General features: G+C 38.1%; 2 protein-coding genes across 2 annotated transcripts; both read left to right on the top strand.

Moving 5' to 3' along the window:
- Positions 1-744: 744 nt before the first annotated feature.
- tpma (alpha-tropomyosin) lies at positions 745-6,880 on the top strand. Its single transcript, XM_082159523.1, has 10 exons — positions 745-988; positions 1,299-1,424; positions 3,536-3,669; positions 4,727-4,844; positions 5,009-5,079; positions 5,177-5,252; positions 5,390-5,452; positions 5,526-5,595; positions 6,303-6,381; positions 6,679-6,880. Exons 1-10 carry the CDS (start codon positions 875-877, stop codon positions 6,680-6,682), a joined length of 855 nt encoding a protein of 284 aa, XP_082015649.1. The 5' UTR covers positions 745-874; the 3' UTR covers positions 6,683-6,880.
- A 1,882-nt stretch (positions 6,881-8,762) lies between these two features.
- On the top strand, positions 8,763-14,525 carry fbxo22 (F-box protein 22). The gene is made up of 7 exons (XM_082159514.1): positions 8,763-8,937; positions 9,900-10,032; positions 10,120-10,204; positions 10,297-10,401; positions 10,505-10,657; positions 11,223-11,388; positions 12,774-14,525. The coding sequence occupies exons 1-7, from the start codon at positions 8,807-8,809 to the stop codon at positions 13,165-13,167; spliced, it is 1,167 nt and encodes a 388-aa protein (XP_082015640.1). The 5' UTR covers positions 8,763-8,806; the 3' UTR covers positions 13,168-14,525.
- The last annotated feature ends 1,990 nt before the right edge of the window (positions 14,526-16,515 follow it).

Raw genomic sequence — 16,515 nt, 5'->3', positions numbered from 1 at the left:
TATTTGACCCAAGTAACCTCAGTCGTAAGTGACAATTTATTAAATGGTGTAGCAAAGTCCATATAGACGCGTTACATGAGGCTTGTATCTTCGCGGCATGGCCGACAGCTGTAGCTTTGCCACACGGCACGTCGTTGTGATTCCAAGAGATTTGGGGGGCTTTTGCCGCGGCCGATTAAAGCCAGCACGATACTTGAATGAATGCTAGCGTGCTGAGAGATTGCTGTTCAACAGCCACCGTATCTAAAGCTCTTCAGATTATGAACAATGCCTGAGGGACTCGTTGACATGCCTCTCTGTTACGAGGCTGACCCAGAGATAGTAACGCCTTTCCTTAAGATAATCACTTTCATGAGACCCTTGTGTGCTGTATAAAACCAATCGATTTTTTCTTATAAAGACTTTTACTTTTCTTTGTAAAGAGTTTATGAGGGGAAACAATAAACATTTGATGTTGGGGTTCGCATATTCAGCGTTTAGCATGAATTGGACAGCGGGTAAATTGCTTTCCGGACAGTTTTGCTCCTCTTCCCTCGATTTCTCTTCAGGTTCAGGGTGTTAGAAATAGGAACGCGGCCCCCTTGTAAGACGTCTTGGCCCTCAGATCCCATATATAGGCATTTCAATGGTCAAATGTCTGAGGGCAGCGAATCGCCGTCCAGATCCTTAAAAAAAGACGCGAGGCAGGAGGAACCGCTAAGGGTCCTTCCCTAAAAAGTATTGGGTGTCTTGCGAAACTTCTCAGGCTCCCGTGAAGGCACATATTTGACAGGCTACAGCGAGAAGAGCTCGCACTCCAGCTCAGCGTTCGGTTCAGCACAGACGCTCATCGCCTCTCTCAGTTCGGTGTGACCACCCATACACTAACACAGCCATGGATGCCATTAAGAAGAAGATGCAGATGCTCAAGCTCGACAAGGAGAATGCCTTGGACAGAGCAGAGCAGGCTGAGGGCGATAAGAAGGGAGCAGAGGACAGAAGCAAACAGGTTGGACATGGGCATCTGGGTGTCTCTTGTACACCTTTACACAGATCAGACTTTATGAAGTCTGATTTTTGTTTTCTCAACTTATTAGGCTGTAGCATATGCTATTATTATATTTTTAATAAGTTTTCTATATCTAGTTCATAATCTATTTTATTTCTATTTCTCATTCTAATTTTTTTTTTTTTTTATATAATAGATGTCTCATTAATACTTTAGACTGTCTTTTTGTATAGGCCTGCATGGTTAATTGATGTATGGCAGTTGTTCTTGTGCCTATCCATGTCCATTGACACACGTGCTCTTCGTGCAGCTTGAGGATGACCTGGTGGCCCTGCAGAAGAAACTGAAGGGCACTGAGGATGAGTTGGACAAATACTCAGAGGCCCTTAAGGATGCTCAGGAGAAACTGGAGCTGGCTGAGAAGAAAGCTACCGATGTAAGCATGCCGTCTGATGTCACGCGTAACCTGTGCCCACCCCTGCTAGGCAGTCTGTTGAACTTATTATATAGGCTACACGTGATTTCATATTTACCATCTCGTACTTTGGCAATGTTTTACCGACTAAACTTTATCGGAAACCACAAAAATTGTAATTTAAAATGACTCAAGGCCATTCTTAAAAGTTGTTGCTCCACCTGGTAAACGAATGCCATATGTACAGTTGCAGGGGTTGTGTATGCAAACGGGGAGTTAAATTTAGCAGTGCGCTTTATAAGGCAAGCGTCTGGGGGTTCGTCTTGCCCACCTACAATCGTCTTAATAGGGTCCGTGTAGAATTTCACCTCACCCTCGTTGGATACTTAAGACCATCAGCCATCATCCATCTAGATAGTATAATAAACGATACAAATAATTATACTATATAATAAAAGTTATATCTGTTAAATAGTTCTAGGACTAAAAATGAATATCAACCCATTATTCGTTATACAATACAAAACAATAGCCTAATATAATAGGAATATAGATAGATTTAATAAATAAAGACTTGTCCATAGACTTCCAGGGGGTCAATGCCAGAAACGATTTGTGTCAGTAATTTTGTGGGCTCAAATAATCAAATGAGGGTCATTCAATGCTTTTGGCGCCCCTAGCGAAGTTAGCTAACGTTAGCCGTCAGCTCACAAAATACTAAGGACTTACTGTTGCCTATATATTTGTGATGTCTTAAATAAATAAATAATGGCCTCTTATTTTTGTCGATGCAGCGATCGAGCAGCTGTTGCTATAGAAAGTTATAACTTCAAACAAAAGCAACTTAAATGTTCGCGAGCATCTATTTAGCGCTCACTAACTAAATGTAATTTTTCTAAAGTTTCAAAACGGTTTTGAAGCTATAACTTATAGCTATGTTAAAATAAAATAAGTACCCTTGTAGGACATCCTCTTTCTTTGTAGTTCCTTGGGAAGAGGCGTCATGATGTCATTAGAAAAGAAGCCCACAATTCCCAGTTTCACAAAACGAAAACAATCTGTATTTCACCTCCTTTGGAGAAATTGTGCTCCACTTGTATTGCAGAAACACATCACAAGATGGCGCTGTACGCTCAGAAAATCGAACACAGTTAAATGAGTATAAAATCTGTAGAGGCTACAATGTGAAAAGAATAGACGGAGAGATTGTTGCATTTTAAATACACTTTTTGCAGCTGCAAACAATTTGCAGTTTCGCAAATCCAATTCATTACATTTATTTTTTATTTATTACATTTTTAATAGTGTTCCTTATTGTCAGCATTCATTCTTGCCATAATACACGAAACGCAATAACATTTCTCTTGTAATTTATAAACAGATCTTGTGGCCAAAGCAGTAGTTTAAAAGGCGATAATACAGCGTAGATGAATTGACTTCCGGTGTTTGTTAAAGCGTTACCACCAGACTGGGAATGAACCATAGAACGACTTGCTTCATCGGATCGCAGTCACGTCCTGTGATAACCATATAATCCGTGATGGCTGGTACGGCACATCTTGAGGCTGTGAAAAAGAAAATCAGATCTCTGCAAGAACAAGCAGACGATGCTGAAAGCAACATGCTGAGACTACAAGAGGAGCTCGCGTCCGAGCGCGCAGCCAGGCAATCTGTGAGCTTACCTGCCATAATCATTTAAGTGCATTATTAGGCCAACTGTAGCGCGTTTTCCCATCAAATCACGTCAAAAAGCAGGATATGTCATGAAAATGATGTTTAAACAACGTTGTCAGTGTTTCGCGTCGTTAGAAAGTCGCGATAATTGATGGTGAACTGGCGCTTAACAGATGGAGAGGGCGGTGAAGCTTTTTGACACTTCCCGTCCTCCTGCCTTTCAGTGCTAATGTTTACCAAAAATCCTAGACGATAACCTTTACATGTTGTGTGGTATTGGTGAACACATCACAACTCACACTGAAAACCTTTATTAATTTGAGGAAAACGAGAGCGTTAAGTTCTAGAGATATTTCTCAAACCCTTTCTGTCTGCATCTAGTGAAATGTTCATTTCTAGGCGTATGAGTGCGCGTCGTGAGCTCGTGCTCATTGCTGTGTGTGTGTGTGTGTGCGCAGGCTGAGGCTGACGTCGCTTCCCTGAACAGACGCATCCAGCTGGTTGAGGAGGAGTTGGATCGCGCTCAGGAGCGTCTGGCCACTGCTCTGCAGAAGCTGGAGGAGGCTGAGAAGGCTGCTGATGAGAGTGAGAGGTGTGTATGGAACCAAAGTAGGGCCTGAGACTCTTAAAAATAATTTTGTCAATAAATGAAATATAAGTGAAATATCAGGTGGTCAAACTACCCCCAACCTACCCCCCACCCCAAATATGTTCCCTGATTTTTAAAATTTATTTTTTAAAGAGAGACATAAATACAATTTAAAACAATGATATGGAATTTTCTAGCAATAAACATTAAATAAATATAAAATTAAACCAGTTTAAAGGTGCATTAAGCAACTTTTTCATGTTAAAAATACCCGTTTTCTAACCCATACATGCTTAAACAATTGCCTGATGGGCTGAATGAGCCCTTCTCTGATCACTGAGATTGTCTCTATAATCCTGTAAAGTAAAATAAATAAGAGGGATTCGGGCCGGAATTTTAGACTGGGCGTGACGTCATGCGCGTTCACGGCACGCTCACCTGGCTGTCTGGCAGGTTTGTGTATTCGCCGCCATTCTCCGTAGAAGATGGATTCTAAGAGACCGGCTTGTACCGTAGTTCATTTCAAACACCAACGCAAACTCCACGTAAGATAAAAAAAAGAAAACTTTTGTCCGTGAGCGTGCACACTTCTGGCTGCAGTTTCGCTTGCCGCCAGAGGGGGCATAGTTCTGCAAAAACTCAGAGACTTGCGCAATGCACCTTTAATAAAAGTCAATAAAAAAAATTGGAAATTAAAATGAGTTTATATTACAGTTTTTATTACAGTAAATTGAATATCAATTCAGTAGATCTTGTCAAGTTATGGCAAAGTATGATTTTAATTGTTAGATATAGAGCCAAAACCTCATTTTAAGAGGAGGATAGACGTTTGATGTTTCGAAACTATAGTTTCGAAACATCAAACGTCTATCCTCCTCTTAAAATGAGGTTTTGGCTCTATATCTAACAATTAAAATAGCTAATAGCTAATAAATTAGCTATAGCTAATTTTGTTGCAGTGTTAAACAAATGCTATAGTTTATCAAACATAATATGTAATAGGTCTCGTGATTTTTAGGGAGCAATATTAACACCCAAAGTCTCTCTCTCTCGCTTTCAGAGGCATGAAGGTCATTGAGAACAGGGCCCTGAAGGATGAGGAGAAGATGGAGCTGCAGGAGATCCAGTTGAAGGAGGCCAAGCACATTGCTGAGGAGGCTGACCGCAAGTATGAGGAGGTTGGTTTTCTCTCTTTTCTCTCTCTCTTATAATTTATTATAAATAAATATAATCCAAATATAAAAAAATATATATATTTCCGATATTCCGAATGTCTTCCCCTTGGACAGCATAAACAAATGCATGTACACTCACAACTTTTCTCTTTTGTGATGGTACACAGGTGGCCCGTAAACTGGTGATTGTTGAGTCTGAGCTGGAGCGTACTGAGGAGCGTGCTGAGCTCAATGAGGGGTAAGAACAAACAAATTGAATACTTTTTAAAAACATGCTTACCTTAACCTATGCCTGGCTATTTTTGTCTCATATTTTCTGTCACTCTCTCCCACAGCAAGTGCTCTGAGCTGGAGGAGGAGTTGAAAACTGTGACCAACACCATGAAGTCTCTGGAGGCCCAGGCTGAGAAGGTAAGCGTGTAAATATTTGTGTGTGTGTGTGTGTGTGTAGAGGTATTTATGTGTATGCATGAATGATCATCTGCGTATATTTGTTTTGTGTGTTGGTGTTTATAGACAGCCCTTTAATCCTTTTTTTCCATCTACAGTACTCAGCTAAGGAGGACAAATATGAGGAGGAGATCAAGGTCTTGACTGACAAACTGAAGGAGGTGAGTTCATCACCTATTTTTTGTGTGTGTGAGCATTGATATAAGAGGGCCTGACAAACTTTCTGTGTTCCAGGCTGAGACTCGTGCTGAGTTCGCTGAGAGATCAGTCGCCAAGCTTGAGAAGACCATTGATGATCTGGAGGGTATGTCAACTTGTACCTCACTGTTTTTCATGCTGCTATTAGACACGGGTTAAAACAAGCTATTTAGAATCAATGTAAGACTTACTTTTTCATTTTATAGAGAGATGCTAGTTACATCCTTAGAATAACAGGTTCAAGTCCTTTTGCATTCATACACTTAAAAATAAAGGTTGTTTATTGGCATCTATGGTTCCATGAAGAACCTTTAACATCCAGTGGAACTTTTGCATTGCACAAAATGTTCTTTATAGTGGAAAAATGTTCTTTAGATTATTTAAATGTTCTTCACATGGTTCTTTAAAGAACTGTTCACTGAAAGGTTCTTTGGGGAAACCAAAATGGTTCTTCTATGGCATCGCTGGGAAAACCATTTTGGAACCTTTATTTCTAAGAGGATATGTTGCTATCATATAGTGATTTAAAAGATACGCCTTTAAATTAACAGCAGTACTTATCGGCACTGCTATCTTTAGGTATTTAAAAGATCATATTTTTCTCATTATTGAAGAAGGTAATCTCACCTCATTTCATTTCTGTTTAATTTTTTTTTCTTAGCCTTTCTTTTTTCTGTCTCTCTATGGCCACTTGTCACTGTTCAATCCGCCTTTGCACTGCTTCATCTCCCTTATTTTCTTGTTTCTCCATTCTTTTCCATTCCTCTCCATTCAACACCCTCCACCGTTCTGGCCTTTAATTGGCTACTTTAGATGAATTGTATGCTCAGAAACTCAAGTACAAAGCCATCAGCGAGGAGCTGGACCACGCTCTCAACGACATGACCTCCATGTAACTATCCCCACCTGTTACTCCAGTGTGCACACGTGCTTTTGGATTAATAGCATTTCCAGATTCTGTCTGCTAATATAAATTCATTTTTAGGTTTTCTGATGGATTTTAGAATCCACTATACATTTTAGAGTCTGCATCACATAAGTGTTTCTATTGATTAACTCAGTATAAAGTGATGTAGAAAAGTAGATTACACACAAGCAAACACTTGGTCTCTTGCATGCCCTTTGTTGTTCAATATCACCATCTATCATTTGTTTCAACTCTTTTTTTCTCTTTTTTCCCCCTGCACAGTTAAATTTTTTACATCTCATCTCTGGCTCCGGGCACCATCTGAGCGGCATCTCCTTCATTTTCTTCTATGTTTCTCTCCTTTTCTCTGTCGCCGCCTTCTCCATCACACTATTCTCAGTGGGGATGGAGCACTCAGCACTATAGTCCCATCACTTGTACAGAAATTTTTTGCTTTCTGTAAAATAAAACTTCCTCCCATCTCTGTAAGCTCCCCACTCCTTTCTCTCTTTAGTATGTCTTAACTCTTTTGATTTCATATGTCCTTAATTTATTGTCGAGAAGCTTGAATAAAATCCAAAGAAAAAAGCTCATTCTCATCACCTCATGTTGCTTCTCTCTTCGACAGCTTATGTTCACCTGTAATGATCATATTCATACCATCATGATTTTGCACCAAAGGTTCTATGGCAATGTAAATATAGAATTGAAAGAAAGATTTCAGCATAATCTTTAATAAACCATTTTGGGTAAATGCTCTTACTAACATCTTTCCTTTAATTTTCACTCTTCTCTTCTCTTCTCTTCTCTTCTCTTCTCTTCTCTTCTCTTCTCTTCTCTTCTCTTCTCTTCTCTTCTCTTCTCTTCTCTTCTCTTCAGACCCCCTATATCAACAGCTCCAGAAAAACCGGGTCCTTTCACATGAGCTCAGTTTAGCACTTAATGAATTCTAATCTCACTATATAAGAAAAAAAAACAGGATGTACACTAAATATTACATTCTGTCTATTGTTTGTGGTGCACACAGAGTAACCAATAATCTATGGATGACAGATAATCCATAATTTCATTATTCTATTATTGTTGATACTGGAGATCTTGATCTTTTTATCTCAGGGCTAAAAAATAAATAATAAAATAAAAAAGATTTACTGTTTATGGGTTGCATACACAAAACCTAAAGCTTAAAGGTATAGCGGAGGATCTTTCCAAATTTTAGATAAGACCCGCCCTCTCCACTTTTTGAAAAGTTTGATTGATTCACCAGAATGATTGACAATTAGGAGGACCAATAGTATAGGTTACCCACCAGGAAGTAAAACATCCTCCACTATACCTTTAAATATTAAATTAAAAAAATCATGGCAACCTGTGTCCATTAAATGATTAACAGCCTTGACCTTTTAGTGTATTTTACGTAGAGGGAAAAGTTTACATAGAAAGGTGGAAGTGCCTTCTGCATTATATAACTCACTTTGGATCATTACCAAAGGTGTGTTGTGTTATAGGAGTTGATTATTTATAGGCTATATGTCAGAAGTACTTCTAAAATCAGAAAATATGACTAGAGCAAGTAACTGAAAAAGACACTTGTAAAATTATCAACCCATCGTTATCACATGTAACATGCATAGATGCAATGCACCACCCTCAGGTACACAAATATAAATGTTTCCTTTTTTTTTTTCCTTTTGCAACTGCCAAAATTATCAATATACCTGAATAAAAATAATCGAATCTCAAAATGCCTAATGTCTTGTTTCTTTATTGACCAAATACATAGGCTATATTTATAAAGAGAAAGAAAATATATTCCTGTTGGTTAGATAGCCTATGCAATGTTGAGAAAACCCTTCTGAAAAGTGAAATGCCGTGGATCTCAGTTTTCTGTGATCGGCTTGTGTGTGCGATTCCTCAGACCTGGAGGACCTTCTGAACGTATAGAAGCAGTAGCTTTTTCTAGAAAGGGAAAATTTAAAAGATAAAAAAAGAATAATTTTGAATAATTTATTGCCATCGTGAGAACAAGAAATCATGTAATCAGTAAAAAAGTAAACTGTAGTCTAATTACGAGTATTTTAAAACGTAATATAATCTAATTACAAGTAGGCCCACTGAATTTTTGGAATTTTATTATGTAATCCAGATTACATGTAGCCTACTCTCTACCAGCAGCACTGACTTTATAAAATAAAGGCTGACTGTTCTAGACTGTATATAATTTCTTGTTTAAATGATCTTTACTGAAAACTTGTATTTAAAACAGATCATAAATGCAAACACTGTAAACATGTTCCAGTAGTCAGCTGTGTTTCTGAGGTCTGTACAGGCGTCCATTGTCAGACTTTTAAACAACTTCCGGTTCGCTTCCGTGTGTAGGGTCAAATGTGAGAAGATAATCCGTGTGAAAATGGAAGGGGATGCAGCTCCTCTAAACACCTTGTGGGAAAGCAAAGGCGGCTATGTCCTGAGTAATGTCGCCGAGGTCGTGGAAAGGATTTTGACATTTGTGCCGACTAAAAATCTCTTCCGGATCGCAAGGTAACGTTAAAAAATCTACCTGACTGGAGATGTTTTAGCCTGTTAGCTTTGAGCTAATTATTTGAAAACCCCATTCAGTCCATCACAGCCAGGTTAAGCGGTATTAGATCAACTCAATTTATAATTTAACGGGATATTTGTGTACACGTTTACGTTGTTGAGTGATTAGTTTGGTCCGATCTCACAGGTTCCGATGTTCCTTCTCAAATTACGTTAGCAGCTAACTTAGATGAACTAGCCTAGAATACATCAGTTGTTGATGTAATAGTGCGTCCAAGTCATCGCGTATAGATCGTATTTACGAGTTGAACGCACACGAACGCCACCACAATGTCGTAATCAGTGGGAAGCTCGCGATTTTTACGAGTTGTGGGCGTGTCAGTGAGAAACATGGCGGAATACCACAACACTATCTATCAGAAACTATCTTTTATAAACAGTTATAAACTGATGTAAATATATCGGATGAAAAAACTGTATAAACTAAAGTGTCTAAGAGGTTTTGTGTGTGTGTGTGTGTGTGTGTGTGTGTGTGTGTGTGTTTGTTTTATATTGTCACTATTGTTCCTCACTTGATTCTGTCTCTGTCTGATAAATATAAAATGGTGTGTTGATTATACGGCTGTATCGATTATTTGGATGATAGATTAATCAAGTGATTAGATACTTTTGGTATTAATACAAATTTACCTAAAATGAACAATAGATTTTAAAATGCATAACTGGATCAATAAAGTATCAAAAGCAAGTAATATTCTGGTTTTATTAAACAGTACTGTTAAAATAATTAATGTAATATGTGCGTGCATATATGCAATTTATTGATTTATTAAAACAAAATGCCTTGATTATCTTTATTTACACATTTACATATGAACAACCAGTTGCAGACTGAAGTCTAGACTGCAGACTAAAATAATCAGAATCAGTTTATATGTTAATATTGTTTCTTTTCTCCGTAGTGTGTGCAGGCTATGGAGGAATTGTGCACGCAGAGTCCTGAGGACAAGGCAGAGATTTACCTGGCTCTCCGCCTCTGGCTCATCCATATACGAAGAGCATGTTTTGCTTAGAACTATGACACAAGACTTGGAGGTCTGATGGTCTTTGCTGCTCTAGAAATTACAATCTCACTCTTTCCAATTTGTTTTAATGTTTGTCTTTTGTCTGACCCCCTTGTAGAATATCTGTCTGCTACCCCAGACAGCTCTCTTAATGGTAAATCATGAGAACTTCAGAGGGTCTGTTAGTCACAGACACAGGAAGGGTACGTTACTTGATTACTTCTATATAAAAACAAAAAAACCTGTCAGTCATGATGAGGAGACTCACCTGTTCTCTTCGATCCTCCCTCTGCAGCCAGGAGGTGTGAGGATGAAGTGGATTCAGATCCTGTTGAGAAGCTGAGACGCTTACTACCTAGCAGTTGTGAAGTAATAGGTGTAGTTGCACCAGGAATTGTGGGTAAGACTAATTTTCCCTCTTTCCCTGTGTTCTACCTTTGCTGTGTTTGATTGCAATGTCAGTGCAACAGTAAAACTGTCATTTCTTATGCTGTGTTCTATAGTGACCCCCAGTGGATTACCCAGCAGCCCCCCACAGGAGCATGAGGAGGGAGAAGCTGGCTTCAGTCTGCTTTTCCCTGCCATGGATGGGGTCACCATCCGGCTTTTCCACTTCTGCAAAAAGACTATAAGTGAACCGGCAATGGAGGATGCAGGTGAAGTGTTTAGATTGTTGGACAAGACCGTAACATTAAGACAACAATAGTAACGAAAGTATGGGGTCATTTAAGATTATTCAAAATGTTTTTTAAAATCTCTTATGCATCACCAAGGCTGCATTTACGTGATAAAAAATACAGTTAAAAAAGTAACAATGTGAAATATTGCAATTTAAAGTAACTTTTCTTTTTAATTTTCAATAGCCATTACTCCAGTCTTCAGTGTCACATGATCCTTTAAAAACTGTGCTCATGAAACTATTCTCATTATCATTGATTAAAACAGTTGTGCTGCTTAATATTGTTGTGGAAACCATTATAGTTCTTTTCAGGATTCTTTGATTAATAGAAACTTCAGAAGAACAGCATTTCTTTTCTTTTTTTTACTAGAATCTTTTGTAACATTAAAAATATCTTTGTCACTTTTAATTAGTCTAATTCATCCTTGCTGAATAAAAGTATGAATGTATATTTATATATAATAAAAGAGAGAAATTGTATATATAGCCAATGAATTAGTTGAATGGTAAGTCATATCAAAATACTCTGTATTTAATTTCAGGGTTGATTAATAACCCTGATCTAAAGGTGGTGCTGATGTTCGACTACGACACATATAAACCTGGAGGTGGACGTTTTCTTAACAAGCTTCTGAAACCTCTTTCCCAAAGTAATGTACTTATTATTGGAGGACAAGTTGAGGACGTCTTTTCTAATAACAAAACCTGGTAAGTATAGAAAATTCATGGTAAACTTGATTTTAGATTAGTCAAGTTAGTCCCTTTTCTTTTTTTTTTTCTTTTTTTTTGTCAACAACTCTACATACAACAATTGCCCCTATGTGAACATGAGATTTACTCAGCATGTTTTCACACTATAGCCGCGTTTCCACCGAAATTACCCGGAACAATTTGTCCCAGGAACTTTTTTCCCAGGAACTTTTTTTGCCCCAGACCGGTTGCTTTCTGCGTTTACACCGCAGTCTAAAGTACCGGGAAGGTAAACTGCGTGCAACTGCTCCTCCCAGTCTGCGACGGACAGTAATCAGTTTTGAGCGCCACATTTATAAGTATGGAGGAGATTCAAACTGTGCTGCAGTTATGTATTGGTTTACTAACGAGGTAATTAACAAAACAAAATACGAGCACTGATACTAAAGCGTGTTCAGAAAGCTCGTATGCGTATAAAATTAGACAACGTATGTTATCAGTTATTGTGAAATGCCTGGGACGAACGCGCAAAAATTTCCTCTTTCGCAAATACGCTTAAAAAAAAGCCTTAACCCCGTCTATCAATCATAAATAGTGAATAGTCTTGTAAATAGTTTGTTTGTTACTAACCTCAAAGCGCTATTTCAATCCTGTTATAGTAAATTTGCAACATGGTTTGGAGTGCCTTGCAATAGATGGCAATGTGTAAACATAATGATTTAATAATAAAAGCTGTGGCAGAAAAGAGACGAGCACTGATAAAGCGTGTTCAGTAAGCTCGTAATGCTAACGTTAGATATAAAATTTGTATGTTATCAGCTATTGCGGACATTGACTCTGAGATGGCTAAGACGAACGCGCAGAAAGTTTCCTCTTCCACAAATTCCCTTAATAAAGCCTGAAACTCGTCGCCAGTCCACCAGTTTTTTTTATTAAATTCCATATTTGCAGACAGACAACTCTTACTGCATGAAGCCACGACACGAACCGCAATAGATTTTTTTAAAAGGGAGGTTAAAAATAAATAAATGCTGCGTGGACACAACCAATCAGCTTGTGCAGCGCACAAGTCCCACCCCTGAAAGTTCCTGAACTTTCAAAAAGTACTACCTCATGAGCAGGGACTATCGGAGGGGGAAATATTTACCCGGAACTTCATTTAGACCCTGGTTCCTGCGGTGTAAACACATCGAGTACCAGCCCAAAGTTCCTAGTTCCTGGGGAAAGTTCCTGCGGTGGAAACGCGGCTTATGCCTTTCTAACATCATCTGCATCATGATAGTTTGTAATTTAACATTGCTTTAGTGTCACATTCTTTAGTGTCACTTCTTATTTCCTCACATTACCCTACAGTCTCAGACATTATTACAACTATATCTCCATTATACAATCTCTTTTTGTAGCTGTTCTCCAGGCTCTTTTGGGGCAGTAGGACTAACCTTCAGTGGCTCCAAGATCCAGGGTGCCTCAGTTCTGGTGGACCAGGAAGTAAGCACCTCGAAAGCAGTAGAAGCCACTATCCAGCGGCTGAAGGCTGCTAATATCCCAGAGAGAAACACCATGGGCTTCATGTTTGCTTGTGTGGGCCGTGGCCACAAGAACTACAATGACCAGCATAACGTGGAGGCCGACGCCTTTCGGAAGATCTTCTCCAACATTCCGCTTTTGGGATTCTTTGGAAACGGGGAGATCGGCTGCGACCGTATTGTCAAAGAGAACTACACATTGAGCGAGACAGATGCTGATGGACTACAACACTCTTTTACTACAGTCATGAGTCTGGTGCATTTTGGCTAACACCTCAATTAGGAAACCCGCTAGTTAACTTGGTGTTTTGAGGACAGACACCGGCTGCTTTTTTAAGATAACTGAGCTGTTCTGATTTTGATCAGGTATAATTCTTTTAGGTTCTTTTCCTTGATTTCTTGTCTGTAAATCAGGATGTCAGAGGGACAATTAGCAGTTGTTTAACATCATATTTACAAGACTGCTATGTAAGAGCCCCTGCTTTGAGCTAAAAGTGGCAGGTACAACTGTGTCATCAGCTTTGGCATCAAAACACTAATCAGGGAAGTGAAAACCTCGTTCGTAGCTGCAATTTTAGAGCATGCTAATTTTGATGTCTGAAAAAACTGAAGTGTCCTCTTACACCATGGTTTGGTAAGGTCATTACTTGCAGAACGGTTATGAAGAACAATTAGGATTTAGTTTTAATGGCATGGTGCTAAACCTTGTCTTCTGACTTCAGTTTTATGTGTAACTCTTTTGTGTAGAGCAGAGCTGAAATCTGTCAGCTGATCAGATTTATTGTGGGTTGTACGGCTCACTCAGGCCTTATATATACAAATGGTTTGTAAACATATTCAGGCCCTTTCGAAAAAATTAAAAGCCAACTGTGATGGAATGACTAATGATGGAGCCGTTTATCAACCTTGGTACAGATTATGGGAAATTCCACTATCTTCACTTCTGTTTTTACGTGATATGTCCTGAATGATTGCTGACCCACTGCTTGTATGTGTACGTTTCATCAGCTACATAGACTCTCCTAATTGTCTCATGGGATTCCACAACAAGTGCTAAGAAACTACAGAAAAAGTATTAACAATGGATCACAGTCTGGAAAGCTTAACCTTATTTATATACAGTAACCATAGACTTGCAAGCAGTTTGAAATGACCAGATCAGAGTAATAAAGGACAGAAGTGGAATTTCTTTGTAATGTATTTGTGTATTTACGCTGCCTGTTCCAATCAAAATCCTGTAAAAAATTAGCAGAGTAATCCTCCATTTAAGTTCATCAGTTTAGTTCTTGTTAAAGATTATTCTTTTATTCTGTGCACTAGCTTAATAACAGTGTTGATCGCAGATAAGAGCTGTTTGCCTGTGGAGATCTATTTTGTTGCAATATTTCGAAGGTTGATTCAAACATTGCTGTTGCCAAATCTCTTTGATTTGCCCTGATCTGATACATAATACTTAGGTTTTGTCTTGCCTTTACTTTAAGGAAAATACGATTTCCTACTGTCATGTTTTTTTACGGCAGTACTTTGAAGGTTTTTTTTGTTTTTTTTTTCACTGTCAAATATCTTATGTCTAAATAATCTGACAGGTGTATATAATAATGTATATAATAAAATCAATGATGTCAATTAGTTTGCAGTCTTAAGTCATTTTTTAACATAAGAATATGGAACACACAGACACACACATATATACATTGTATTCCCATTTCAACAGTAATATATATATATATTTTTTTTTTTTTATGCGCTATTGCGTTTCCATAACTTACTTTGAGAAAAAAAAAAAAAATAGAGAAATGAATTCCCGTGCTAAGAGCAGCCGGAAGAAAGAAAGATGCTCCCTGAGCAGCTGTTTCAGAAACCACATCGCTCCTTTACTTTCACTTTTTGTAATTTAATGCCAGAATAATATAACTCACAGTATAGTTTTACACAAAAAAACAAAACAAAAAAACTTTACTAGTCTTTAAAAATGTCCGAGAATTCCTAAATGCTTATCTTATTTTTCCAGTAGATGGCGCTCTCGTGCAACAGCACTTTAAAGTGACCAGTAAGCGCTTTTCCACTGTCGGCTCATTTATATGGTAATTCCAGTTAAAATAATCCCTAAATAACATCTTAATACCAAAACATTTTTTTTATTTTTTTAAATAAAGCTAAAGACCAAATAAATCGATCATTTAGGCTACTGTTACATTAATTATGAAAGTGATTGAACACAAATGCTTGTCACAATTTGAGGAACTCCAGCTTTCTCTGTTGTGCGTGTGTGGGCACACTGGGTAGGTATTATATACGTCAATGACAATGCCGCGTGCATCACAACAGACAACAGGCCATGTCAATGGTAGCACACAAGCTGTTTCCTGTTTCTGCGGTTAGGTAGCCTGGAGCAGGTCTTGGTCGAGGCAGTGGTCAGATAGTGGATTGCCCCAGGACTAATGCAAACCGAAGCCATTTAGGGCTGCAGTACAAATCCCATGACTACACTGGCACAGCAGGTGAACGCCACTTACAGGTAAGGTGTGGGTTATTTTAAAGTCCCATCACCACAAAAAGAGTGAAAACATCTGTTTACCTCCTAACAATCTCTTTGGTCACATTCCATAGACACTGCCACTCAAAAAGGCCCCTGTGGAATTGTGGTAAATCTGACTTTCAGGAACAAACACAGCATTTTGGAGGAACATGGCTTCTCGATGTGCACTAAAAGTGGATCTGTTGGGGTGCAGGTGTTTTCAAACCTGTACATTGTCGCCTCAGGGCTCTTGGAGTAAAGGCATTCAGGCTCACTTTAAGACTCTTTCCCTGTTGAGAGCAGACTCAGAAACAAGACAGACAGACCTGAGCTTTGGGACCATTGTCATAAAGAGCAATGTTTTGTAGGTCACACACAGGGGGTGGGCCACTTTGCTCAGAGTTAGGCATCCCAAGTGTGCGAAATTTAGTCAGGCATTTTATAGAAAAAAACAAACAATTTTTTTTTTGTAGAATGTCTTGAAAGCAGAGTGTGTAGACAGCATAATATAGATAGACAATATAATAATGTGTCTAATATCTGTCATTTCCTCATCTGAGATGTATGGATAAATATAACAAATATTACAAAACCTTTGAATGAATCTCATGTTATCCAGAATGGAATTTAACATAAATTGATTAGAAGTGAGGCAAGTAATGCAATGTAAAAAGTAGTTTTTATGATTAGTAGGTATTTATTCATTTACATTTGAAATGTCAAATGTGCACATATTTATAAATGCATGTGCCCAATTAGTTTATCTGGTTTAGTCAGGCTAAATTTCCTCTACTATATGTTTCTTATGCATTTTAATACTGTCAGTAACACCAGCCGAAGTTTATTGCATAAAGAAATATAAAAAGATGCAACTAAATAATACTATGTTATAAAAAAATAATAACTATATACATTGTAGTAAACTTTTTTTTTTAAGTTTGTAAGATTTCTAAATAATGTTAATGATGTGTTTGTTCAGTATCTGCACTGATGTGAAAAGGCTCAGCTCCATTATCATTCGAGGAGCTGTCACAAGCATGTCTGGATTTTCTTTAATTAGCATCACGCTAATTAGCTATTATTAATTCAACACAATTTTGT

The sequence above is a fragment of the Leuciscus leuciscus genome, assembly GCF_965113295.1.
Source record: "Leuciscus leuciscus genome assembly, chromosome: 2".
NCBI classification, from domain to species: Eukaryota; Metazoa; Chordata; class Actinopteri; order Cypriniformes; family Leuciscidae; genus Leuciscus; species Leuciscus leuciscus.
Note: the sequence above shows the minus strand (reverse complement) of the source record. Positions and strands in the feature narration are given on the sequence as shown.

Coding starts and splice junctions, on each gene's coding strand:
- fbxo22 (XM_082159514.1), top strand. CDS start 8,807: ATGGAAGGGGATGCAGCTCCTCTAAACACCTTGTGGGAAAGCAAAGGC. Junction 10,033..10,119: donor CTATGACACAAGACTTGGAG/GTCTGATGGTCT, acceptor ACCCCCTTGTAG/AATATCTGTCTGCTACCCCA. Junction 10,402..10,504: donor AGTTGCACCAGGAATTGTGG/GTAAGACTAATT, acceptor TGTGTTCTATAG/TGACCCCCAGTGGATTACCC.
- tpma (XM_082159523.1), top strand. CDS start 875: ATGGATGCCATTAAGAAGAAGATGCAGATGCTCAAGCTCGACAAGGAG. Junction 1,425..3,535: donor CTGAGAAGAAAGCTACCGAT/GTAAGCATGCCG, acceptor GTGTGTGCGCAG/GCTGAGGCTGACGTCGCTTC. Junction 5,080..5,176: donor CGTGCTGAGCTCAATGAGGG/GTAAGAACAAAC, acceptor TCTCTCCCACAG/CAAGTGCTCTGAGCTGGAGG.